The sequence below is a fragment of the Danio rerio genome, chromosome 24, assembly GCF_049306965.1.
Source record: "Danio rerio strain Tuebingen ecotype United States chromosome 24, GRCz12tu, whole genome shotgun sequence".
Taxonomy (NCBI): domain Eukaryota; kingdom Metazoa; phylum Chordata; class Actinopteri; order Cypriniformes; family Danionidae; genus Danio; species Danio rerio.
The window spans coordinates 34,091,090-34,118,968 of record NC_133199.1 but is presented as its reverse complement, the minus strand read 5'-3'; the positions used below and the strand labels follow the sequence as shown (position 1 = coordinate 34,118,968).

At 35.9% G+C, this 27,879-nt stretch overlaps 1 protein-coding gene and 1 long non-coding RNA gene across 9 annotated transcripts in view; one reads left to right on the top strand and one right to left on the bottom strand.

Moving 5' to 3' along the window:
- palmdb (palmdelphin b) overlaps window positions 1-27,879 on the top strand; it is a 64,194-nt gene that overhangs the window by 27,563 nt on the left and 8,752 nt on the right. For 2 of the 8 annotated variants that reach the window (XM_073940915.1, XM_073940916.1), the window contains exons 4-9: window positions 283-413; window positions 6,878-6,992; window positions 7,286-7,310; window positions 8,460-8,579; window positions 10,039-10,947; window positions 15,341-18,252. The exons of 1 other annotated variant lie outside the window; for it this stretch is intronic. In XM_073940915.1, the coding sequence (XP_073797016.1) occupies window positions 283-413; window positions 6,878-6,992; window positions 7,286-7,310; window positions 8,460-8,579; window positions 10,039-10,947; window positions 15,341-15,381 (1,341 nt within the window). In that variant the 3' untranslated portion in view covers window positions 15,382-18,252. Of the gene's footprint in view, window positions 1-282; window positions 414-6,877; window positions 6,993-7,285; window positions 7,311-8,459; window positions 8,580-10,038; window positions 10,948-15,340; window positions 18,253-20,616; window positions 20,687-24,492; window positions 24,775-24,943; window positions 25,198-27,879 lie in introns of those variants that run through there. 5 more of the 8 variants (XM_005162836.6, XM_068217238.2, XM_009297549.5 and 2 more) reach the window with 4 other exon arrangements.
- Window positions 10,141-17,639, bottom strand: LOC141380732 (uncharacterized). Its single transcript, XR_012399465.1, has 3 exons — window positions 13,162-17,639; window positions 12,835-13,084; window positions 10,141-12,641 (listed from the first exon to the last, which is right to left on the bottom strand). It is a non-coding gene; the product is annotated as an uncharacterized lncRNA (long non-coding RNA).

Here is a 27,879-nt window from a genome sequence, read left to right as displayed (position 1 = left end):
ATTTTCAGTTTTGGGTGAATTATCCCTTTATAATAATAAAAAAAATTAAATAAAAATTCAATATTTATAAAACATTTACAGTAGTTTATTTTACTCCAACTAAAGAAGTAAATAGGTGCCAGCAACCAGCATCCATCAAAATATCTTCTTTTTATGTTTAACTCAAAATGATGAGGAAATAATTCCTTCTTTTCAACAGAGGGAAAATAATTTTTGTTTTTAATCCACACTGAAATAAAGACAAGTCAGACTAATACAAAATAATTTGGACTCCAAAAACAGAAAAAAACTCTCCGGGAGCAATGGCTGATGGACGGGCTGAGCACTTTAACCGAAGAGGAGCAGGAGTCGGCGAAGGCCCAGACAGAAGACAACCAACAGCAGACTAAAGTCCTGCAGAGCAACATCCACAGGTACTTGCATCTCTCAGCTAATGGCTTGTGTGGCTCACAGCTTTCTCTTAGTTGAGAATCAATTGGATTATTCTTGTTTAACCGCTGTTATGGGCTTTCAGAGTTAGCCAAGGGTCAGACAGACAGACCTCACTCACAGTATTACATAAACCGTCTACTTACGCAAACCGCTTGGCAGAGAGACTCGCTAACTTACCACAAGCTTTGTGCAGAAAAGAAAAAACAACTATTGCGCAGAAGGTCATACCTGAAGCAGAAGGCATGACTAACACATCGAAGGACAAATAACCAAGACACAGAATACACACACACACACACACACACAGTTGAAACCAGAAGTTTACATACACTGTATAAAAAGGCACATAACCATTTTAAAAATGTCAGATGTTAATATGACGAAACGGTTTCTCTTTTAGGTAAGTAAGGATTATTAAATCTGTTTCTGTTATGCTTAATAGCAGAATAATGAGAGAGATTTTTTGAGAAATTGTTATAACTTTTCTTGAAAGTCAAGTTTACATACAATAAGATTATTATGCCTCTGAAAAAGCTCAGATAATGGTGTCAAGGTTTTTGGAGTTTTTGATTGGCTAATTGACAACATTTGAGTCAATTGGAGGCACAACTGTAGAATAGTATTTAAGGAAAACCTTAAACACACTGCTTAGTTTTGTGAAAACATGGGAAAACCAACAAGCCAGAATCAACAAAACAGCCAGATTACAAATTGCTAAATTTCATTGGGAAACGGAATAATTTTTGGAGACATGTCCTGTGGTCTGATGGATCTAAGACTGAACTGTTTGGCCATAAGGGCCAGTGTTACATTTGGAGGACAAAGAAGAAAGCTTAAGCCTAGGAACACTATCCCAACTGTGAAGTATGGTGGCGGCAGCATCATGTTGTGGGGCTGTTTTGCTCCAGGAGAGACTGGTCCACTTCCCAGCATAGATGGCATCATGAAGAAAGAACATTATGTAGAAATACTGCAGCAACATCTCAAGACATCAGCCAGGAAATTAAAGCTTGGCCACAAATGGCTCTTTCAAACAGACTATGACCCTATACTGCCAAATTAGTTCAAATGTGCTTTAAGGACAACAGAGTCAATGTTTTGAAGTGGCCATCACAAAGCCCTGATCTCAACCCTATAGAAAATTTGTGGGCAGAGTTGAAAAAGCCTGTGCGAGCAAGGCAGCCAACAAATCTGATTCAGTTAGACCAATTCTGTCAGGAGGAATGGGCCAAAATTCCTTAAAACTATTGTGAGAAGCTTGTGGAAGGATACCCAAAACATTTGACCAAAGTTTTACAGTTTAAAAGCAAAGCTAAAAAAAATACCAAGCAAATGTGTGTACATTTTTTACTGTCTAGAAATTAATAAAAAAATATCTCATTATTCTGGCATTTAGCAAATGTAAATCATTTAGGTAATCCTAACGGACCAAAAACATTAAACGTTTAGTATGATTTACCATCAGACATTTAAAAAAAAAAGAAGTTTGAAGTACTCTCTTGCTACACAGTTTCTGTGAGAGACTCTCTGTCTGCTTTCTCCATGTGAAGCTTTATTTACTGCAGATTCAATGGAAGTTTGATTGTTAAGATCGATTTGAACAACTCAAATCTCCAGAGAGCTTTCTTCCAACAAACAGGCTCCTGTGGTTTAAACCAGCGGGATTAAGAGCAAAAAAAGCAATCAGATGAAAATTCTCCACTATCACTGGACAGAAGTGGTTTGTGTTCTCCTAGAGTTATCACAGCGTTACGGTTCATGACCCCATTATAAAACTAAAACGTGACCCTGCACAAAACCAGTCACACAGAATGCATCTTTACACGTAAGAATGTGAATCACAGCACTCAGGAACTGTTTTAAAAAAGTGTAGAATAGAACATGAGGGTATGTGGACACTTGTAAACAGAAAACTTTCAATGAGTCTACTGTTTTGGAACTGATATTGATGAGTGTAAAAAGCTGTTTAAAAGTTATTTTAATTTGACACAGCGGTTAAAAATGTGGCGCTCACGTGTAAGGTGCTTTAAAAGATGCAAGACATGAGATTAGTGGACATGCATATCCGTCAAGCTCATGTTTACATTGAAAAGCAATGGCAAAGTAGAGCATTGTAATGGAAAGAGGTGCATGTGAATAAGTCCGCGTAAATTAGAAGTTGCTGAGACTTTTATTTCAGTATGTTTATGTACTTCTAACTGAAACTGAATACTAAGTAATGGGCGGGGGTTTCTTTTTGACATCATTCCCTTACAGCAAACTAATGACAAGAGGGGCGTGGTTAAGAATATTGAAGCTGTCAGATTGACTCTATATGTGAAATTAAATGGTCAGGGCTCTGATTCTGGATAACTTTGGCTCTCAGGCTTTGAAGACTCGCAAAGGTACATCTTAACTAAAGTTATAACATTTCTTGGCTAACAATTAGACAACTCTTTAATATAGCCACATAATCACTGAGTGTATATACAACTTAAATAGTTAAATTCATAGACTTAGATGTAAAAACAGCAGTGACAAGGTATAGTTAAGAGTGGTTCAGATCAACCTTATGAAAGTATGACTTACTGAGGGTATACTTAACTATGATAACATTAAGAAACACATATTAATGCTAGGGTACAGCTTAAAGAACAACTTAAGGGTTGCTTAGCCTTAAGAAGGTTTTGAGAAATGCAGCTTTGATTTTGATTGACAATCAAATAAACTTTTTTTCAGTGAATTAACTTATAGAATAACAACAAGTGGAAGCAAAATAAACATTGTACATTTTAATTTCACACAAGTTGCATTGGCAATATCCAACAAATTTTTAGGATCAAAATGAGTATTTATTCTATGAAGATTTATTTGCAAATTTTCCAGTGTAAATATAATCACAACTTTTTTTTTGATTACTAATATGCATTTAATTTAAAGTTTAAAGGGCAATTTTCTCAATATTGGGACTTTTTGAACCCTCAGATTCTAGATGTTTAAATAGCTGTATATATTGGCCAAATATTGTCCTATTCTAACAAACCTTACATCAGCGGAAAGCTTTTATTGATCTTTTATTATTCAGCTTATATTTATTCTTATGGCTGCTTTTGTACTTCAGTGTCACAAATATTGTAATCAATCTACTATTCAGGAATTAAAACCTATGAACAGTACCCCAAAAATACACTAGAAGGTGCTATTTTATTGAGTGACTAAAAAGAGTCAGTATGAATACCAATACTTTAGACAAATACATTTTTAACAGACTGAATTAATGTGGATCTTGTTTTTTCCTCGCTCATAATACTAACTAACTAACTAACTAAAAAACTGAATATTTAATTAAGTATAGATTAAATGAGAGTACATCGATGAATAAGGTATAATCACAATCAAACAGCCATACCTGTTTTAAGTATTAAAAAAGACCTATGCTCAATGCCTGTCATACAGAGGTTTACTTTCTTAACATTTCATATTTGCAAGGAAAACGAGATTGTTCTATAGTCAAATAAAATTACAATTAATGTTATTTAAAATAATTTATGTTTTTAAATTAATGATATCTAAAATAAACAATCACTGAAAAAAAAAGAATGAATAAAACTAAAATGAAATCAGTAGTTAAAACAATAGATGAAATATTAAAATGATACTCTATATTAAGTCTCTATTGTCGCACAATCCTTTATAAATCCTTTAAATATGCATATTTGCTGCCAATGAAATACTTCTCACTGATTCTCATGTTAGGAGAATAAATCTTCACTAAATTAGTCTTTTGTCTATACAGCAATTTCTGGAAATGGTAGTCATGAATGTCAATATAGACCAGTGATGCTTTGAGTGGTACTGCATGAACAAAACATTTGAATAATTTTCTAAATGTACAGTATAAGGCTTTAATAATCATATAATATATAATCATACATGCTTTAAGATAAAACTATGACAGAATTTTCATGTTGGGGTAAACCAAAAATGTAAAATAAAATAATAATAATCTTGAAAAGGCGACGCAGTGGCGTAGTGGGTAGCATGTTCTCCTCACAGCAAGAAGGGCGCTGGGTCGCTGATTCGATCCTCGGCTGGCGTTTCTGTGGGGAGTTTGCATGTTCTCCCTGCGTTCGCATGGGTTTCCTCCGGGTGCTCCGGTTTCCCCCACAGTCCAAAGACATGTGGTACAGGTGAATTGGGTAGGCTAAATTGTCCGTAGTGTATGAGTGTGGGTGTGTGCGTATGTTTCCCAGAGATGGGTTGCGGCTGGAAGGGCATCCGCTGCGTAAAAACTTGCTGGATAAACTTGGCTGTGGCGACCCCTGATTAATAAAGAGACTAAGCCGACAAGAAAATGAATGAATGAATAATCTTAAAAAATATGACACCACAAAAAAAATTAGTAAATAAATGAGTAAATAAATAATACATATACAGTTAATTTGAATTATTTTCCAAATATTTTCCAAGTGTTGAATAACAGAACAAGGACATTTGTCTTATTAAATTCTGGCTGGAGAAGGTCTGATGTCTCTTAGTTGAATTTAAAAATCTGACACCTGCTAACCATGTTTATATTATTAATCCCTTTAAGAAATAGATCTTATTGATTGTCTACAGAACTAACCACAGTTGTCCAATGACTTGCCTAGTTAACTTAAGCCTTTAAACTGCACTTTGAGGTGAATACAAAGTCCCTTTAAGGCAAGTCATTTCACTCGGTGGCCATCTTTGAAACGCTTTTCGGGCAGTTTGCTCGGGGAAACATCAAATTCTTGAAAACTGTTTGCCAAGCTTATGATTACAATACATATTTGGAACCACAGATAAAATTAAACAACAACTGTCTCATTAGTTTAGTTTCAAAACATTTGAATCAAACAAAATTGGCATATTTTCATGTTCAAGGAACAAGATTATGACACCAACCTCATTTATGGCCGTTCTTCACATAATCATCATTATGAATGGCCATGTAAACTTCGTTGTGGGTTAAATGTCCCTTGCAAATGTCAAAACATCCAATATTTGAGTGTGTATCATGGCCATGTTTTTCTTTTCCACCCCAGGTAATTGTTTTTGACCACGAGAATTAACATATGCAGTCAGGAAAAAATATATGAATATCCAACAAAGAGCATTGCGCAAAAAGGACTGTTGCACTCTCTCATTTGAAAATGGCATAAAATGTATTAGCCAGTAGTGCCATCACGTTACTGATCTTGTACATCAGTAGGTTTGTCTTGATCCTTTAAAGACACTGGACAAATTTGTCTGCTTTAGCCAGAGTGTGGAATGTGTAGGATCTTTCTCCATTTGTCAGCAGGAGTCTTGCTGGAAAAATAATTCTGTGCTTATAAATTTCCTTGTCTCGCAGCCTTTTTCGCACGTCATCAGTCGTGCTTCATCTTGTGTCTGCTGATAGAGATGATAACGGACTTGTTCGTAAATGTAGAGAACATTTCCTTTAGCTTTGGCTGCCCTTAACACTCACTCCTTGTCTCTGAAGTTCAGAAACTTCATAATCAGTGTCCTCGGGCGTGTCGTTCACGAGTCGATATTTGTCAAAGTGCCGATTCTGTGAGCCCGCTCATTTAGCAGAGATTCTCACGATTTGACTCCTTGAGCCTCTGGTATCCACTTATCCCAAAATGTCACCGTTTCCTGGCCCTCCACTTTCTCCGGTAGGCCCACCAGTCTTATGTTGTTCCATCGACTTCTGCATTCCAAATCTTCCACATTGTTTAAGAGCTTTTTAACAATATTTTCAAGTGTGCTCACTCTGGAAAACAGCCCACTGACGTTTTCTTCGGCATCCGAAATGCGTTGCTTCGCTTGAGCTATCCGCCCTGTCCATTTCTTTAACTCCTTACTTATTTTCGGAATTATTGCTTGGACTCCATCTATTTTCTTGTAAAGTCCAGTTTTCGAAGACATATTAGCTTTCATAATATCTTTGTTATTTCCACCCGAAGTTACCACTTCGTCATCATCTTCGTCAGGGCCGTCGCCAGCTGCCATGGCGTCGTTAGTTTCTTCACCCTTATAATATTTATATTCATTTCTAGTCTTTTTTTTGTCTTTCTTGGTGCCTTTGCATGACATTTTATTTCCCTATACTTTTATATTCATGTTGCTTGACTTTAAATAAAATTCTGGTTGGTATTCTAGGATTAATCACAAACTAAAAGATGTGACCTCTTAGCACCTCAACATAACAGGAGGTCCTGTAGTCTTTGATACTAGTATCTTGCAAAATAGCTAAGAAATTATTATGTACTGTCACCATGGCAAAGACCAACTTTGTTTTATAAGAAATAAATGTTTAAAACTAAAATCTGTTTAAAATTGTTGAAGGAATCTTCTCCCAGTTACGCAGCACTAGGGAAATACTTCTCAGAAGAATGAAAATTTCACAGGATAATAGTTTTGTCTTCAACAGTATGTTTTTTTCCCATCTTTGCAGAATAGAGCTGGAGATTGCGGCCCTTGAGACACAAGAGCTGGAGATTTCAGCGAAAGAAGAGCTTCTTCTGAAACAACTGAAGGAGGTGGAGAAAACCCCAGCGGACATCATAAAGGTAGTGCTTGTGTAATCACTTTAACAGGCCTGGAGTCTCCTTTATCGCTTATTACAACAGCAAGCAGCTTCAATTGGATCCGCTTTTGAGTTGGAACAAGGGAAATCATTAGAATTCAGCATGCTGTGAAGATGGTCCTCGGTTCCAAACTGACGTCAAGATAAAAATTGTTTGATGCTGTGAGACAAGGATCTGTGTGTATCATCTGTGTATGAAACTTGGTTTTGCTTTATATCTTCTTATCTTTTCATCAAATCCGGTTTACTGCGCAAACTACTGTATTGACCCCACAGGAAGTAAACGCAAACATGCAGCCAGGTAAAGAAATTTCTTCTTTTTTTTTCTGCATTGCCATATACAGTTGAAGGCAAAAATATTAGCCCTCCTGTGAATTTCTTTTTTAAATATTTCTAAAATTATTTTTAACAGAGCAAGGAACTTTTCACAGTATGTCTGATAATATTTTTTCTACTGGAGAAAGTCTTATTTATTTTATTTCGGCTAGAATAAAAGCAGTTTTTAATTGTTTGAAAAACTATTTTAAGGTCAGATTTATTTTTTTATAAATAACAAATTAATTTTTATTAATCTTTTTTTCAATTGTCTGCAGAACAAACCACCCTAACTTGCCTAATTAACCTAGTTGAGTGTTTAAATGTCACTTTAACCTGAATACTAGTATGTTGAAAAACATCTAGTCAAATATTATTTACTGTCATCATGGCAAAGATAAAAGAAATCAGTTATTAAAATTAGTAATTAAAGTTATTATGTTCAGAAATCACACAGAATCTGTAGTAAGATGATTTCAAAGTTATAAAAGGGATTTTGCGAATCTATACAGTACCAGACAATACACTATATGTTAGAGATAAATGAAATATGGAAGGAAACCTGAATATCTCAGATGAGGATTGGGGGAATATTTGTAAATGTGGAGTGAATGCTGATGGAAAATGTTGAGGTTTTTCATCACCATCACAGAAAATACACAGAGGAAAGGGCACTGGCTGCTGTAGAATGTGTGGGGGAAAAGTAGCAAATCACTATCATTTTTTTAGGGGGGGCGGGGGTGGGGGGGTGGGGGGTTGTAAATTTTTAATTTAATATTATGTGTCTGAATATATATCTTGTCTTCTTCAAAAGGCAATCATCTAAAGGATTTGTAGCTCCCCATGTTTTACTGTTTGTAGTTGTTGTTTTTAAAGGTAGGAAAATACAAAGCATATGTAGGATCTGTAAGTCTCTTTATGTATTAAAATATGTAAGCTGTATATGTCTTTTCTTTTGTAAACTAAAAAAAAAAAACTATTATGTTTATAAATTTGTAAAAAAAAAAAAAAAGTAGAAAAATCTTTCCTTTATACAGAAATTGGGGAAAAAGATATACAGGGGGGCTAATAATTCTGACTTCAACTGTATATATAGCCTTCTCTCTGTGACATGTTTTTATGTTGCTTTTTACAGAGCCAGTTCAATACATCTATACGGCCATACCTGACGTCCCAAAGTGTTACACTCCTACAACCAGGAGGAGAAGTGTGACACTGGGGAAACATGAATCTGATGAAGAGCAGGAGAAAAAAGGTAAGGCAAAGCTTTTGTTTAAACCGCTAACTACTTGCTAATATAAACAGCACTTGAAATGCTCGCATGTCAGGTTTTGTAGTGCAAACATGTCATCAGACTGTGCACTTTTTTAATTATAGCCATTCAGAGCGCATAAATGAAAAATAAATAATGAAAAAGATGATACCTATGTCTGTCATTATGGGCATGACACAGAAATATGAAAGAGACCAGAATTCAACATATTTCCAGGAGAACAGGATATTATGCGCTTTTATATTAAAGCAATTAACCATAATGTCCTTGCATTTTTATTATTATTATTATTATTATTATTACTCTTATGACTCTATTACAAAACCATTACAAGATTTGGAGTCGAATGTATTAAATCAGGGACGCCCAAACTTTTTCGCATGAAAGGCCAAAAACCAAATATCATTGATAGCTGTGGGCCAAAGCTAAATATACCAAACTATTTAGCAGTAACGTTGCCATGGGTAATTGCATAATTCCCTTCATAATATTTAAAATAATTAGAAAACATTACTTTGAATCGTCTTACCTAATGCAGTATAACTTTTTAAAATTATAACCTATTGCGAAAAAAAAAAAAAAAAAAAAATCACATTTATTTCACAGTGGAGTTCAATGCTGAATACACCACTCAAGCAGAAGCTACCTTTGCCTCGATTCGCTTACCAAAGTGAGTCTCTGCGTTGTCCTCAATGTGTCGTATGTACATTTTAAACAAAATCTGATTCATTTACATCATTTAAATTGAAACATTCAGAAAGCTTTTTGTAGCTTAAAAATAAAACATACAAATAAAAGGTTACAATAAGTTTGAAAGAACAATATCTAAACCATTCTCAGATGGGATGGTTGGTTAATTTACAGGTTACTATGGGCCTAGTTTGGGCATCTCTGCGTTAAATTGATTAATTAAGACAGCAAATTTAATAAAAAAAAAATATATATATATTATATATATAATATACTCAAACATCCATACACACTCATACACTACGGACAATTTAGCTTATATATATAAATATATTGAGCAGTGCTATTTTAGGATTGACTACTGTAGTTTTTATTAGTCATTAAATTTTTTTTAAACTCTTTGTATTTAAATATTTTTTTATTTGTTTATATTTTTGTTCTTTTTAATTTTATATTAGTCAGTTTTAGTAATTTGGTTGATTTCGTTACTGTTATCACATATATATTAACAATTGCTGTTGTTATTATTATTATATATTAGTTTTATTTTTTTTTTAATCTGAAACAAAAATTATTTTTATTTCATTGTTTTAGTGAAATGTAAAAACTTTACATTTAACAATATATTAAAAATACTATTATACATTGTAATAATATTTAAAAAATATTACTGTTTTATTGTACGTTTGAGCAGGGTCTAAATTTAAAATAATATATTTATTTTATTTAACGTTCTTTTTTTTTTTTTAAGCTGCATACACCATGAAGATCAGTGTAGAAAAAGATCACCGCACTGGTGAGAGTCACATCCTCTCCACTACCACCATCGCACCTCTGGATCTCCAACAACGCGGCATCAAAGTCTATGAGGATGGACTAAAATCTGTCTACGCTTTGCCATCTGATGGACGAGACTCACAGAACAGCTTAAATGAGATGAGCCCTCTCGAAGTAGAGGAACTTCTGATGAAAGCCACTGAGAAGAAAGACCCAGCAGATGTTGAATACCATGAACCAGTGTTTTCAAGCCTCTTCAGTCGACCCACCAGCCCTACAGAAAGAGCTTACATCAGCCTTTATGGCCTTCAGATGTCCAACAAAAACCAGAGTGAGGAAGAAATCTTCAGCAAACAAGACGATCTTTACATTCCAGCCACTAAAACCAATCAGTATTTGAGTTTCAAGCAACTGGCTCAAAATGCACCATATGCTAACAGCGAATGCACAACCAGGATCAGCCCTGCATCTTCTCCCATACAAGATTGTGAGGAACAGCTAAGGATAACTCCAACCGCAGACTCAGGATTGGGATTTGGGCGATATTCTCCTTCATTTCCAAAGGAAGATTCTAGTGTTGTCAACTTGGTAAGTTCTCCACCGCATGAGGAGAAAACTGCTGAGCCGGTTACCATGATCTTCATGGGTTATCAGAATGCTGAATCTGATGAGGAAGATGAAGGAATCCAGGCTGAACTGGTAGTTATTAGTGATGATGATGAAGATCCAGAAGATCTTTCGTATCACCCTTTGGGCTACCATAGTAAGATCTTCAAACCCAACTCTACAGTACATCGCTCTGAGATCAGACCTGGTGCCATTAGAACCTTCAACTCTGGAAGACACACATTTGGAAATGAAAGCGAAGCCCCGATAACTTCAGGTACCACTAGAAAGGAGAGAAGACACGTCGGCTTTTAACTCTATACTAACCTTTCTCAGTTCCTAACATTTCTTTGAGTTACACTTTACAATAAGGTTCCATGCTGTATGTAAACTTTAGTGTTAGTTCACAATAATGGCTTGCTTTCACTGGGTGGTACAATTCTGTATGGTTCTCTTAGCAATTATCTCTGTTTCCACTGTCAGAAGTACTAAAATACTGTAGCTTGATTGCCGTGCTTGGTGTTTTTTTTTTTTTTTTTTTTTGACTGTTTGGGTTTTGTGTGTGTTTTTTGTTAACTCCTATTCATTGGATACCCCAGTTTAAAAGGCCCATAAAATTAAAATAGTTTTTTTTTTTATGTAAGTATCAGAATTTTTCGTTTTAAGGATATCTATAAGCTAGTGTGCTCCAAAACAGTGACAAGATATGCATTTAGAAAATATAAAAAATGATATAAACATGTAAGGCTTGAAGTTTGTCATTTCGGTCTAAATGGATCAAGGGTTGTACTCACGTTACCTCATACAGTACTTCAGATTCTCATCAACACGTGACTAATCAATTGCTCTCTTGTATCTGACATGCCCCGCCTCATTCAAGACGCTTCACATTTGATGTGCTTGAGCTCAATCACTCTCACTGGCAGAGCGATGATCATTTTATATAAAGAGGATGAGCTACACTATGTCCCACCCTCTCTTTGTGTTTTGGCTGAGATTATGCAAACATCAATTAAAAATGCATATCTCAAAGCACTTAATGGGACCTTTAAAGAGACCACAGGGGAGGGGGGTGGGAGGTAGTTGAATAGATATTTCATTGCATTGTTTTTATAGTCTGTAATCTTTGTTAATAATAATTAAAAAATAGCAAATAGTTAACCTTTCAGTACAAATTTTTGGGACCCTTTTGTTAGGTTACCTAGCACAACAGTACGATACCAAAAGGGTGGCGCTAGACCCTCTGCAGGATACTGATTAGTTTACAGCGAATCATCAATTGTGCGTGAAAAAAGCCATAAGAACAGCAACACAACATAAACATGACACCGTAATCATACAATGAGGATGTGAAGCAATGAGCTTCGCTTTAACATCTTCTTCTTGTGAATAATAAAAATAGAAAATCATTCTGTCCCAAATTTTTGGGACCCTTTTGTAGTATACCTGTTATTATACCTGTTACATTAGTTAACAATGTATTATAAATTATTATAAATTAATATATTAAGCATGAGTTATCAGTAAATATTCATGAATCTGTTTAATATTCCCTATTTCAGTTTATGATACCATCTGATGGCGAACCTTACTGTAACTTTTATAAGTCAAAGAAACTTCACTGGCTATCAGACTAATGGAATAAACCACACTACTAGTACACTAGTTAATGTTAGATTATGCATTTACTAACATAAACAAAACTTTCTTACAATATCTACTCATATTTGATAGTATTAGTTAATGACAATAAAGTCTTCTCAACTTCCAGTTTCAATAATGGATTAGTAAATGTTGAACGATGATTTGTTCATTCTTAGGCCAAGTTAGTAAATACATCAATGAAACCTTACTGTAACCATTAGGTGCTGGCTAATGAAACCCTATTGTAAAGTTTGACCAAGATTTCTAACAGAGGAGCTCTTAATCAAACCTGTTTCCTTAAGTAAACTTCTACAGCTTTACTTCCATCTAGTGCAGGGGTGGCCAACCCTATTCCTGGAGAGCCACCTTCCTGCAGATTTCAGTTGCAACCCATATCAAACACACCTGCCTGTAATTATCACGTGGTGTTCAGGTCCTAATTAATTGGTTCAGGTGTGTCTGATTTGGGTAGCAACTGAAATCTGCAGGAAGGTGGCTTTCCAGGAACAGGGTTGGCCACCCCTGATCTAGTGGTTCATATCTTCACATTTTCTCAGTGTTGCATCCATTTGGACCCTCCAGATTTATGACATAACATGTAGATGCATGACATGCATGTAATACAGCATAACACTTGGCATATAACAACTGTCTTGTTTTTATCTGACTAATAAAACCATTTCTGCTTCCACATTAATGCACTGTTGTAATTTGTTTGTTAGCACATTGACAGTATTGGAGCAATGTTTGCTATAGGGATCAGATATTAGCTGATTGGGGTTTAAAGGTGAAAAGGATATACTGTCAAATTATGTTAAATATGTTAAAAATTGTTTGGTTATTCAACCTACACTCACCTGTCACTTTATTAGGTACACCTTACTAGTACTGGGTTGCAGCCCCTTTTGCCTTCAAAACTGTCTTTATCCTTCGTAGCACAGATTCAATAAGGTACTGCAAATATTCCTCAGAGATTTTGGTCCATATTGACCTGATAGCATCACACAGTTGCTGCAGATTCGTCGGCTGCACATCCATGATGTGAATCTCCTGTTCCACCACAACCCAAAGTTGCTCCATTGGATTGAGTTCTGGTGACTGTGGAGGCCATTTGAGTACAGTTAACTCATTGTCATGTTTAAGAAACCATTAGAAGATGGGTACACTGTTGTCATAAAGGGATGGACATGGTCAGTAACAATCCTCAGGTATGCTATGGGGTAGACACAATGCTCAACTGGTACCAATTGGGCCTTGGTGGTATGACATGAAAATATCCCCAACACCATTACAGCATCACCACCGGCCTGAACCGTTGATACAAGGCAGGATGGATTCAGGCTTTCATGTTGTTGACGCCAAATTCTGAAACTACCATCTGAATGTTGCAACAAAAATCAAGACTAATCAGACCAGGCCAGGCAACGTTTTTCCAATCTTATTTTGTCTAATTTTGGAGAGCCTGTGCGAATTGAATACTCAGTTTCCAGTTCTTAGCTGACAGGAGTGGCACCCAGTGTGGTCTTCTGCTGCTGTTGCCCATCCGCCTCAAGGTTGGACGTGTTGTGTGTTCAGAGATGCTCTTCAGCATATCTCGATTGTAACCAGTGGTTATTTGAGTTTCTGGTGCCTTTCTATCAGCTCGAACCAGTCTGGCCATTCTCCTCTGACATCAACAAAGCATTTGCTCCCACAGAACTGCCACTCACTGGATATTTTCTCTTTTTTGGACCATTCTCTGTAAACCCTAGAGATGGTTGTACATGTAAATCCCAGTAGATCAGCAATTTCTGAAATACTCAGACCAGCATGTCTGGCACCGACAACCATGTCACGTTCAAACTCACTTAAATCACCTTTCTTTCCTAATCTGATGCTCAGTTTTAGAACTGCAGCAGATGGTCTTGACCAAGTCTACATGCCTAAATGCATAGAGTTGCTGCCATGTGATTGAGTGATTAGAAATTTGAGTTAACAAGCAGTTAGACAGGTGTACCTAATAAAGTGGCCGGTTAGTGTAAATGTCCTCTATTTTTTTTTAACCATTTTTTATTTTAAACATTGTCAAACAAATTGACAATAGCTTAAAGTTTCAGTTTAGCCCCAAAAAAATATAACTCAAAATAACTTCATACACTTTGAAAGAAAATAAAAATCTAAATTTCTGAAATCCAAAATAAAATGCTGTCAAAATGATGTGTGGTTAAAAATATGCCACTGTTTAGATTTTTATACAAGTTTCTCTCATTTGGAAGCACAATACAAATGTTTTAACTTTAAAAGAGTTACAAAAGCAATATTTGGTGGAATAACCCTGTTTTTCGGTCAGGAAATCATTTGTTATTTTAAATTTGGTAGAAATTGCTTTATTAAGTAAAAAATATGAACTTATACCTAAACACACACACATAGACACATATTCATTTATTGTGGAAAAATATCTACGGTATTGTGAGGGTGACTATGGTTACCATGGTAATTGTGTGTAATGCCTAATAAGCATAAAGGCTTTGAATACCTTTAGCAGCCATTATTCATGCTTTATTTTCTCTCATTGTATGTTCAGCTGCTAATATGTGATTTGCCGTAGTTTTCTAGTTGTGTTTTTTTCTCACACCAGTGTAATGCATCGTTCCCATCCATCAACTATAATTGAGCACTTTGTCCTTGTTGCTTTTAAGACGTTGTGCCTGATCAAGAGGTCTTTCATAACATCTGCTAAAGAGCGAGTTATGTAAGAATCCTTGGCTTGCGTTACATAAGGTGCAAAATTAATGCTAAAATCTGCCGACGTTCTGCATATTCATTGTTTTCTCTGTTTTGTCATCCGCTCGTTTTGGCACGACGGAGCAGGGTGGATGTGCTAATTGCAATCCCACCATCCTCTCTCTAATGACAGACTGCGGATAAATCCATTGGTTTAAATGACTGGTTGAAGTGCATTGCTTTTTAGATTGACTTGGAACTGACTGCATGAAGATCCAGGTGTGGTAAAAACTGAAATATTCTTACTGTCTTCTCCACAGAACTGCCAGTCAAATTGTCTCAGCTAGGAAAGTACATGTAACCTCTTCAAAGCAAGATTGCAAGGTCTCAGCTCATCTCGTTTTTGCTGATGAGGATGGAAACGGACTGAAAGACTTATTCATATAAAATTGCAGTGTCAAAAACACTTCATTTATTATTTATTTCATGTTGTACAGTACATTATGTTTTGTTCAGTTGACTGCTCTGTAATTTATGCTGTTTTGGGTAAATTATTTCTGTTCTTTTTTATTTTAATTGGTTTGATTGTTAGAAAAGAGATTTATTTTGCTTCTTTCCTCTCCAAAAGCCTGCACTCTGCACATGCAAAGATGACTATCAAGTAACTTACTGTAATTGTCACTGACTGTTCTGTATCATTAATCACACGTCATGATTTTGCCAAGTACCATGCGATCCTGGATTAGCATCTATGTTGATCTTGTAACATAATTTTTGTTGAAAAATGCCATTCAAACCTATTCCCTATCCCTAAACCCAACCATAACTGTAAATGATTTCCCAAAAAATAATAGTTTTATAACAATCATGTAGAGTAGGGGTTTTCAAACTGTGGGGCACGCACCACCGGGGGGTGGAGGAGATGTTGCGCCAGCACCTATTAAGGGGGCATGAGACATTGAGACTTGCACTCGTAATTATGTTGACGATTTTAATGCGTTCACTTGAGCGAATATGATTAACGTCAGCTCCACAGCTAACTATCAGGCCCCTGATTTAATGTGTTCCAGTAAAATATACACAAATAAAATGGAGCGGGTGCTTTTTTATTTAAAAAAACCCTCCTTATTTCACGATGTGCGTGTGTATATGTGTGTGTGCGTGCGCAGCCCTTTACTGACAGCCGTGTGTGTGGATCTTGTCACAAAATGCGGCGAAAAGTAGTAGTTTGATTGCAGTGTTTACTTCAATAACGCCACTGCATACTCCACACACTTAATTCCATTTCTGTTTAATTCAGTTACGACTTTAGTCGGATTAAGGTAATCAAAAATCAATGAGACATTGAGGCGTGCACTCATAAGTATGATGATAATTTTTATCCGTTCACTAGAGGGAATATGATTAACGTCAGCTCCACAGCTCACTATCAGGCACCTGTAGAGTTAATGTGTTTCAGTAAAATATACAGAAATAAAATGGAGCGGGTGCTTTTTAAAATGAATGACGGTGAATGAATGAAAGTCGGTGAAGAGCGTCTGACAAAAAAGTGCCCTTCTGAATCAAATAAGCAGGATGCCTTCTGGATCTTTCACTTTGAAGACACTACTGACTGTTTCAATGGACATCAGTTCTTTGCCTTAATAAGACACTAATGTAATTAAAGTGCTTTTTGAATGTTGCGCCACGAGGCTATTCACGTTCACGATGTATACATCCAATTTTGGGTGTTTTATCATTAGTTTTTTTACTTTACTGCAGTTCGTTTTAAGTTTCACTTTCACTCATGAACATATCATTCATGCTCCCGTGACAAACTATGATAATAGATGTGAATATAAAGCAAGGACTGGTGGAAGAGAGTTGTGTTAATGGAAAGCAGAATGGAAAGGAAAAAAAATCCTCAGCATATCGTGATGAGTGTGTGTATATGTGTGTGCGCGCACAGCCCTTTACTGACAGCCTTGTGTATGTGTGTGTGTGGATCTTGTCACAAAATGTGGCGAAAAGTAGAAGTTTGATTACGGTGTTTACTTCAATAATGTCACTAATATCTGCATACTCCACACACATAATTCCATTTCTGTTTATTTCAGTTATGACTTAAGTCAGATTAAGGCAATCAAAAATCACTGTTTACATGGTAGACTCTAATCAGAGTATTGTCTTAATCATTTTAAAATCGAAATAAAGTATTGTTGCCCATGTACACATACTCAATGTTTGACTCAACCACACCGTCAGGGCTTTCCGAAAGACATTGCTCACCGACAGTGTTCCCTTCACTATACTGGGGCATTAGGACTCACACAGACCACAGGTTAAAAGCCTCCTGCTGGCCTCACTAACACCATTTCCAACAGCAACCTAGTTTTTCCAAGTGGTCACCCATGACCAGGCTCAGCCCTGCTTAGCTTCAGTGAGTAACCGGTCTTGGGCAGCAGGGTGATATTGCTGTGGATATTAAATTACCAAGATATTAAGATGTGTTCCATTTTCTGGCAGAGATTTTGTTATTAAAAATTAATTTACATAATTGTTTTTTGAGTGAGGTGTAGACTGAGTTACTATATAGTTTACTAAAACTGCATAACTTAAAAAAATTAATAGAAAATTTCTAAAAATTAAAAAATTACAAAATAAATTCTCATTTTAATTTTTATTAAAAAGTGAAATAATCATTAGTTAACACACACACATACACATACACATGTGTGTGTGTGTGTGTGTGTGTGTGTGTGTGTGTATATATATATATATATATCATACATACAAATCACAGAATTATTAATAAAACTACATTGATTACTCAAAAAGTAGCTGACTCAGTAGGTACTCACTAAAATAACATAATCAGGAAAAGAAAAACCACAGCTATCTCAATAAATATTCCCCAAAATATTCCATAATTCAGTGGTAGGGAAGCTACTGTATGGCTTTGCTCTTTGACCAAAAATATGTGGCTCTCCACTGTCTGCCTTCAATAATATTTTAGTTTTAAAATTATACAGTAACTGTCACTAGACATCTGTTTCTAATTGAAAATACAAATACAATTATCTCTTTATTGTATTTTGTTTTACATTAAAATGAATAAGAACTTAGTTAACAATGAAAGGGTGTTTCGACCAATGCATGTGTGTTGCTCTGGATTAACATATACAGTTGAAGTCAGAATTATTAGCCCCCCTTTGATTTTTGATTTTTTTTTTTTCCCAAATGATGTTTAACAGAGCAAGGAAATTTTCACAGTATGTCTGATAATATTTTTTCTTCTGGAGAGTCTTATTTGTTTTTTTTTCGGCTAGAATAAAAGCAGTTTTAATAAAAAAAAAAAAAAAAAAAACATTTTAGTTAAGACTTCAAATGTCATTAAGCTGTATAGAAGTGTCTTGAAAAATATTTGATAAAATATTGTGTACTGTCATCATGGCAACGACAAAATAATTAGTTGTTAGAGATAAGTTATTAAAACAAAAAAGTTATTATTATAAAGCTATATTAAAAGTTATGGCGAGGCAGTGGCACAGTAGGTAGTGCTGTCGCTTCACAGCAAGAAGGTCGCTGTGTCGCTGGTTTGAACCTCGGCTCAGTTGGCGTTTCTGTGTGGAGTTTGCATGTTCTCCCTGCCTTCACGTGGGTTTCCTCTGGGTGCTCCGGTTTCCCCCACAGTCCAAAGACATGCAGTACAGGTGAATTGGGTAGGCTAAATTGTCCGTAGTGTATGAGTGAGTGTGTGAATGTGTGTGGATGTTTCCCAGAGATGGGTTGCTGCTGGAAGGGCATCCGCTGCATAAAAACTTGCTGGATAAGTTGGCGGTTCATTCTGCTGTGGCGATCCCGGATTAATAAAGAGACTAAGCTGACAAGAAAATGAATGAATGAATTAAAAGTTATTATGTTTTGAAAAAAATATTCTCTCAATTAAACAGAATATGAGGAAAAAATAAACAGAGGAGCTAATAATTCTAACTTTAACTTTATACATACAATGGCTATACATCCAATGGAATATATATATACCCCAAACTAATCTTTAAAAAAATGCCAAAAAAATCTGAAATGGCTATTTCTTTTTCTCTGAAAAAGGTTTCCAAGCCCTGCAATCATTTAATATTAATTTTTCACCACTGGGTGTGTCCGTGGTGGACTGATAAAGTTCAGTGCATCGCCATGGAGGAGGAAGTACTTATAACTCTGCCATACAATGTCTGATCCGCCTGAAAATTCACAGGTTCGATGAGATTCCACTGCTGAAGACCTCTACATGCCAATATCGAGTCACAGTCATAGCGCCACCTGCTGATATGTGATTTTCTCAGGATTTTTCCTAAGAGATGAAGTCAGAATGATTAGCCCCCCTGTTGAATTTGTTTTTCTTTTTTAAACATTTCCCAAATGATGTTTAACAGAGGAAGAAAATTTTCACAGTATGTCTGATAACATTTATTTTCTGGAGAAAGTCTTATTTGTTTTTTTCCGGCTGGAATAAAAGTATTTTTTTAATTTTTAAAAACCCATTTTAAGGTCAAAATTATTAGCCCCTTTAAGCTATATTTTTCGATAGTCTAAAGAACAAACCATTGTTATACAATTACCCTAACCTGCCTAGTTAACCCAATTAACCTAGTAAAGCCTTTAAATGTCACTTTAAGCTGTATAGAAGTGTCTTGAAAAATATCTAGTCAAATATTATTTACTGTCATCATGGCATATGATAAATAAATCAGTTATTAGAAATAGGTTATTAAATCTATTATGTTTAGAAACGTGTTGAAAAAAATCTCTCCGATAAACAAATTGTAGACAAAAGTTAACGGAGGGCTTATAATTCTGACTTCAACTGTATATCAGATTATTCTTGTCCACTTTTCTCTGTCATCCTAAAGCCACCGGATTGTGGTGAAACCGTGTGTGAGGTCCCTTTTATCGCTGCTTGCAGTTTTAATAATTTTTTGTATTGTTTTACACATTTTGATTCGCAACCCCCCAAAATCGAAGCAAATAAGTAAAGCATGACATGAGTAAATGTATTTTCAGATATATAGATATAGGTCTCTCTCTCTCTCTCACTGAAAAAAAGTGTTGCATGCAGAACTATTGCAAACAATTTATTTGTGTTAAATTTAAACAAACAAATTAAATTTAATAATGTTCAACTTAATTTTTTGTTTAAATTCAGCCCAAATAAATTGTTTATAACGACTTAATGTAAAAAAAAAATTTAGTTAATCCAAGGAGTCACCTTTGAATATTTTTTTCAGTGTACATATATACAGTAGGCAAATCATTATATATACATGTTTTGCAGACAAAATTGTTTCCGCATCAAACTCGATCATAAACTTTGCCTTGAGTCAGTGCAGTCTGTTTTTTTTCTTTATTCTTTTTGCGAGGACTTTAATAAACCAAACTACGTCAGAATCTCTGAGAAACCCATTACATGAAACCTTGAGCATATTTTTTGATTGACAGCGGGCTCTTAAGCAATTCCTTGAGACTGCATGTGTGTGAGTGTGTGTCGGATCGGCAGAAGCTGCTCAGCTATTGGCTGTTTCTGCACATTCAGTGTAAGTCACAGTCTCTGTGGTTACAGAGCAGCAGAGCTTCAGCCAAGACAGAATCTCTGAGCACGTTCACTGCCCTCGCTCTGCTCGGATCGCAAGGTAGGACACGCAGAACTTTATCAATAGTCACATATTTACTTCAGCAAAATCAATACGGGGTGAATGAACTTGCTTAGGTGTGATGCTACTGCAGTTTGTGCCGGATTGCTGTTATGATCTTTTCTTTTCGGTGGTGCTGTAGAATGTAATATTGTGATGCTGTGACAAACAGATGCTAAACTTAATAGATTTGTGCTTGATTTTCGGCTAAATTCTGTGAGAGTGTCGCATGAGGTTTCCATTTGCAGTCATTTATTGTATTTTATATCAAACTTGGTGTATCATACATGCAAGAAAAGTGTACTTTTGTTGATACTTGATTTGTATACCGTATCATTTTTAAGAGCTGGCAACATTCAAAGGTGCTTCTTCAAAGCACAAAGATCTAAAAGTGTCAGTGATTTCAATAAAACTCCTATTTTGGGGCTTGCAGTCATGCCTGTCATGTCTAATTTGAACGTGAAGTGTGAAGATGTTGCTGCCGCTGTGGATCAAACTGTGGAAGAGAGGCTGTGAAAGTTTAATTAATCCCAGGCTTCTTGTACAAACCTCAAGCGCTACAGAAAACGTGGAATAGCAGATCTGAGATGTTGTCAGACTACATCAGTGTTTGTGTGTGTGTGTTTTAGAGTGAATTGAAGTGTCCGCGTGGGAGAGCGGAGGCGTGCATGTGTGTGTGTGTGTGCTGGGGGTAAATGTGAGACATGGATGGATCCTCTTTGGAACTGATTACAGAAGAGAAATGTCTCCTGCTCCATTTCATCCTCCCGTTAATGCAGAGAAGAGCAAAGGGCTGCACTGTGAACTGCTATTAATATGTCAGCAAAAATAAGGGTAATGTTTTGTGTGAAGCCTGTATGTGCTTTTATAATTTTCATAATGGCTTATTATAAAACTTAAATTTTGATATGTTTTATAAGTTAAAGTTTAACACTTGAATATATATCCAATATTCATATTATGGTAGAATATATAATCAATAAAATATAAACATATAAATATTACTATTTACATAATAATAATAATAATAATAATAATAATAATAATAATAATAATAATAATAATAATATAAATATAATAAAATAAAATAAAATATATAAATATTATTTCAAAAAAATATGTGTTTATTTAATACAAATTATATTGCAATACTTGGATTATATTATATAATATAAAAAAAAATATATATATATATATATATATATATATATATATATATATATATATACACACACACACACACACACACACACATACATTTATAGCTATTTATCTGTCTATAAGAAATATAATTTTTAGGAAATATATTACATGTAACTTGGTCAATATTATTAAACTAATCATAAAAACTCTCTAGTATCTGTCTAAATTTGTTTTATATAAAATTATTATTAAATTATAAAAATATACATGCACTAAAATTTGATAACAAATATTTGTAATGATTATGATTGAATATATATTTTTTTTCATATTCATTTAGACTTTTTACGCAAACTATCAAAATAAATACACGTAGTAAATATATGTAACATTCATTAAAATCAAATATTTTTATAGTAATCAAATAAAACAACAATTTAAAATAAAAAAATAATTTAAATAATATTTTTTCCCTTTGCTCTGATCGACTTCTTTCAAAACTCTCCCCATGAAAGTCTTTAAAGTCTGCAGTGCTCTCCTGCCGCATAGTGACATTAGTATCACCTAAAAGCATCTCTCCTTATCCAACAGCTCAATGCCAGTCACATACGTCTGAATGGCCACCTACGCTCTGGCCCCGCAGCACCTGTTACTGTGACGCTCCACAGTTTATTATTTCCTTCTGAATAGAGCAACCTTGAGCATATAAACTGCTCTTCTTTAGCAGCCTATGCTCAGAAAAAAAGACAAAAACAATTGGTCTCTCACAATTGTATTGATTTATACAACAGAGAGATACCTACTGTATTGATTAATATAAGCTTCGCCCCAAATGTCACATTCCCCACTGACATCACTTTCTGAAACGAGTCATTTAAGGAAATCCATCAAAGCCCCTAATTGATCAGTGTTCAAAGCTGCAGCTATTAATGTGAAAAAATTAAAATAAATAAAACCTTAGCTGCCAATCAGAGTTGAGCATGAGGAAGATGCCCTTTTGCCCTACCAACATCAAACCAACGCACAGTCTCGTTTGCAGTCACCCAAATGTATATTTTATTGTATATCAAACTTACAGCGCATCCGGAAAGTATCCATAGCGCTTGACTTTTTCCACATTTTGTTTATGTTACAGCCTTATTCCAAAATGAAATAAATTCATTAATTTCCTCAAAATTCTACACACAATACCCCATGATGACAATGTGAAAAAGATTCTAAAATTGTTGCAAATGTATTAAAATTATAAAACCTGAAAAATAACATCTACATCAGTATTCACAGCCTTTGCTATATACTTTGTTGATGCCCCTTTGGCAGCAATTACGGCCTCAAGTCTTTTTGAATATGATGCCACAAGCTTAGCACACCTCTCTTTGGGAATTTTTGCCCATTCCTCTTTGCAGTACCTCTTAAGCTCTATCAGGTTGGATGGGAGGCAACGGTGTACAGCCTTTTTCAGATCTCTCCAGAGATATACAATAGGATTTAGGTCTGGGCTCTGGCTGGGCCACTCAAGGACATTCACTGTGTTGTTGTGAAGCCACTCCAGTGATATTTTGGCAGTGTGGCTTTGGGTCATTGTCCTGCTGGAAGATGAACCATCGCCCCAGTCTGAGGTCAAGAGCACTCTGAAGCAGGTTTTCATTCAGGAAGTCTCTGTACATTGCTGCATTCATCTTTCTCTCTATCCTGACTAGTCTTTCAGTTCCTGCTGCTGAAAAACATCCCCACAGCATGATGCTGCCACCACCATGCTTCACTGTAGGGATGGTATTAGCCTGGTGATGAGCGGTGCCTGGTTTTCTCCAAACGTAACGCCTGTTATTCACTCTAAAGAGTTCAATTTTAGTCTCATCAGACCAGAGAATTTTGTTTCTTATGCTCTGAGAGTCCTTAAAATGCCTTTTGGCAAATTCCAGGTGGGGAGTGGCTTCCTTCTGGCCACTCTACAATACAGGCCTGATTGGTGGATTGCTGCACAGATGGTTGTCCTTCTGTAAAATTCACCTCCCTCCACAGAAGAACGCTGGAGCTCAGACAGAGTGACCATCGGGTTATTGATCACCTCCTCGACTAAGGCCCTTCTCCCCCGATCACTCAGCTTAGATGGCTGGCCAGCTGTAGGAAGAGTCCTGGTGGTTCCAAACATTTTCCACTAACGGATGATGGAGGCCACTGTGCTCATTGGAACTTTCAGAGCAGCAGAACTTTTTCTGTAAGCTTCCCTAGCCTTGTGCCTACAGCTACAGACAATTTCTGTGCTTTGACATGCACTGTCAACCCTGGGGCCTTATATAGACAGGTGTATGCCTCTGAATCAACTGAATATACCACAGGTGAACTCCAGTTGCTGAAACATCTCAAGAATGATCAGAGGAAACGGAATGTACCTGAGCTCAATTTAGAGCTTCATAGCAAAGGCTGTGAATACTTAAGTACTAATAAATTTGTTAAATTATTAATACTAATTTATTTTTAATAATTTACAACAACTTCAAAAAATCTTTTTCTTCACATTGTCATTATGGGGTATTGTGTGTAGAATGTTGAAGAATGTTGAAGAAAGACTAAAACATTTGGATCTCACTACTGTATTGATCAATATAAGCTCCGCCCCCAAATGTCACATTCCCCATGACTCATCACTTCCTGAATGAGTCACATAAGGAAACCCATCAAAGCCACTCATTGATCAGTGTTCAAAGCTGCAGCTGTTAATGTGAAAAAAAAAACATGAGCAGAGTTGAGCGTGAGGAAGATGCCCTGGGGGTGATCAACATCAGACCAACTGACAGTGGCATTTCTGCCAATAACTCCCATTTAAAACACAAGTTCACTTCCTATCCATGCAACATATTTACATGAATCCAGATTGCAAGCTTGAAGATTTTCTTGGCAAAGCGGAGATGATATCCTTTTGGCTTCTGTTTATAAAGCTCACGGTAGGTTCTGGGACATGCTGGTTATTTTATTATGACTGCCAAAATTAACCATGGTTTTACTACAAATGTAACCAAATAATAAAAACTAATAAGAAAATGGTATTGGTGATATTAACCATTTGTTAATAATAATAATAATAATTATAATAATAATAAACATGTTGTATTTGATCCATGGTTATCAATCATCTTTAAACTGGTTTTTGCTTTAAAACAGTGGTTAAACAAATGCTGATCAATACCCATAAGCAAAACTACACTTTACTTTTGTAAAACCATGGTTATTTTTCATGAGGATGGTGATTAAATGTTGTATATTTTACATAAGGAAACACTGGTGTCTTCCGAACATGTTAAAAATACCATTCATGCTGTAATTTGTGTTATTCAGATGTAAAAAGGTGCGATTTGGCAGTTTAAACGGTAAGATCTTTTGTGAAACTAATGCTTGGAACTAACCTGGTTTTTGAAGTGCTGTGCAATTACAACCACATTACGCCGCTCAATACTTGAGTCTGAAAATTAGGGTAATATAACTGGTCTTACACAAGACATGCTTGCTTCAGTCTTTTTTCCATGAAGCTGCCATTAAAACTTATTAACTCAAAATGCATGTGAGAAAGTGCAAATGAGCTCCTTCTGGTCCTTGTTTCTAAAGCTTTAAAGCTCAAATAGGTGCTGCTGGGACAAACATGCTACAAATATGTGATTATGTTTGGCAAAATTAGACATGGTTTTACAACAAATTCAACAACAAACAAAAAGAAACTGTTTATGTCCATAGATTTTCTGTATTAATTGTATTTTAACCATGGGGTTTGTTGTAGGTTAAGCAAATGGTTATCAACCCACCAAAAATGACAATACTACACTTTACTATAGCAAAACCATGGAAATTATACCTAAGGGGAGTCAATAAACATTTGAATGTTATATTTAAGGAAGCCCTTATAATTTTTAAAGTAGTTAAAAACCTTCAGTGTCAAAATGTGGGTGAAATTAGTGCTGTCAAATGATTATTTACAACTAATCGCATACAAAATACAGGTTTGTAGTGAGGTAATAAATTAATAAATACTGTGTGTCATTCAGAATGGGCTTGGGTTGTTTTTAATGAATTCTATACAGTAAATATTATGTCAATAGCCTACGTAAATGGAAATTGGTCTTTTTATATATGAATTAAATTTTAGCTAAATATTTGCTAGTATATGAATAAAAAAATAGATTTTTATTCAACTGACGAAAAAAATAAATCACAAACAGCAAAACATTTCAGGTGCTTTTTAGGGCGTACTCACACTATGCTATCCGAACTGTGCCCAGGCCCGTTTACCGGATCGTTTAAGAAGTGTGAGTGCTCTGAATCAGGCTCAGGCGTGGTTCACTTGGCCAGCCCTCGCCCGGTTGGAAGAGGTGTGCCAGAGCGCAGTTTATTTAGGCTTTAGCACGGTACGCTTCTAGTGTGGGTGCAAAGCGCGCCTGAGCCCGAAACTGAAGACGAGACGTGACTTTTAAGGGACTGTTTTAAATGTGCTTGTTAATCATTCTTACTGTTCAATGAAAGCAAACTGTCGTAGATTAATAAAGGCGCAAAACCCTCACTCCATGACAGCTGCACCTTTAGCTAACCTCCTAATTACTGCAGCATGAGGAATTCATGATCGTTTATGAGCGTCAAAAGTGGCTGATCTGTTCGGCGAAAAATTTCACTGCGTGTCACTGCATCTCAAACGACCAAAACGATATAGAGAAATCTCAACTGTGCTGAGCAAGAGCGCTTTTTAAACTGAACAGCGCATCATCGATGATATAAGCGTGCCCAGGCCCGAATGTGATGTGAGTGCAGGCCGCCAGGGGAGATGGGTGGGGGACAAGTGTGCTTCGGCCCAGTTTAAGTCAACTATACATAGTGTGAATACGCCCTTAAAAAATAGTAATAAACGGTATGTTATTTCTATTTTATTTTAATTCTATTTTTTTTTTTTTGTATTTGAATAAATTAAATGCTGTAAAGGACTTGCAAACACTGCTTAATATTAAGCTATAAACTCTACTGACTGGCTTCTCCCGGTACAATTTTACACAAGGAATCAAACTCCTTTCCACAAATTGAACTTAAAACTTTTCAGCAAGATTTCATTCATGCCCTCATCACAAACTCTGAGCTACTGAATGCATATATAAAGGACTGATAGGAGAGAGTTATTTAAATGTAATTTAATACCACCTACCTAAAGTATACCGCATACCGACCGTTTCGAGTCTCCAGAAAATCACTGTGTGCGAGTGCATGCTTAGAAATGTGTCTGTGGTCTTTTACTGACTGTAGGTGCAGAGAATTTTGTCAAACACCAGTGTCTTATCCTGTCGCAAAATGCAGCTAAAGGACCTACATGACGATAGTAGTTTGATTATGGTCTGTACTTTGCACTTCAATAATGCGACTGAAATAGGATTACTCCACATGTCTTAATTCCATTTGTTTACGACGCTTCATGACTTTTGCATGACTTCATGACAAGCATTTCTGAAGGGCTATTTTATTGCATGGATATGAAGCATGGTTGATGTGTGTGGCTGCAGTTGTAGCCTCTGTTGGAGGTGGCAGTGGCTGAACAAAAAAAAAAAAAAACTGTTACGTCACACTCGCCCAAGCAACCGAGTGACATACACAACTCCAGAGCCAAGCCTGGGTTGCCAGGTCTGTGCAAAGCACTTGATTTGAAGTTTAAATCAAATCCTGCCTCCAATCTTCAATGCTAAATTCACAATCGCACTCCATCATAACATCACAACTTTACACCTCGACAAGAAATCTCATCCCGATTTAATCTCGCGAGATCTTGTCATACCAGATCTTGTCACATCCCTACCAACTCAACTTGGCATATCTTGACTATTGTGTCTAGACCAGGGGTGGGCAAACTCGGTCCTGGAGGGCCGGTGTCCTGCATATTTTAGCTCCAACTCTAATCAAAAACACCTGAACATGCCAATCAGTGTCTTCAGGATAAATAGAAATCTATAAGCAGGTGTGTTTGATTAGAGTTGGAGTTAAACTGTGCAGGACACCGGCCCTCCAGGACCGAGTTTGCCCATCCC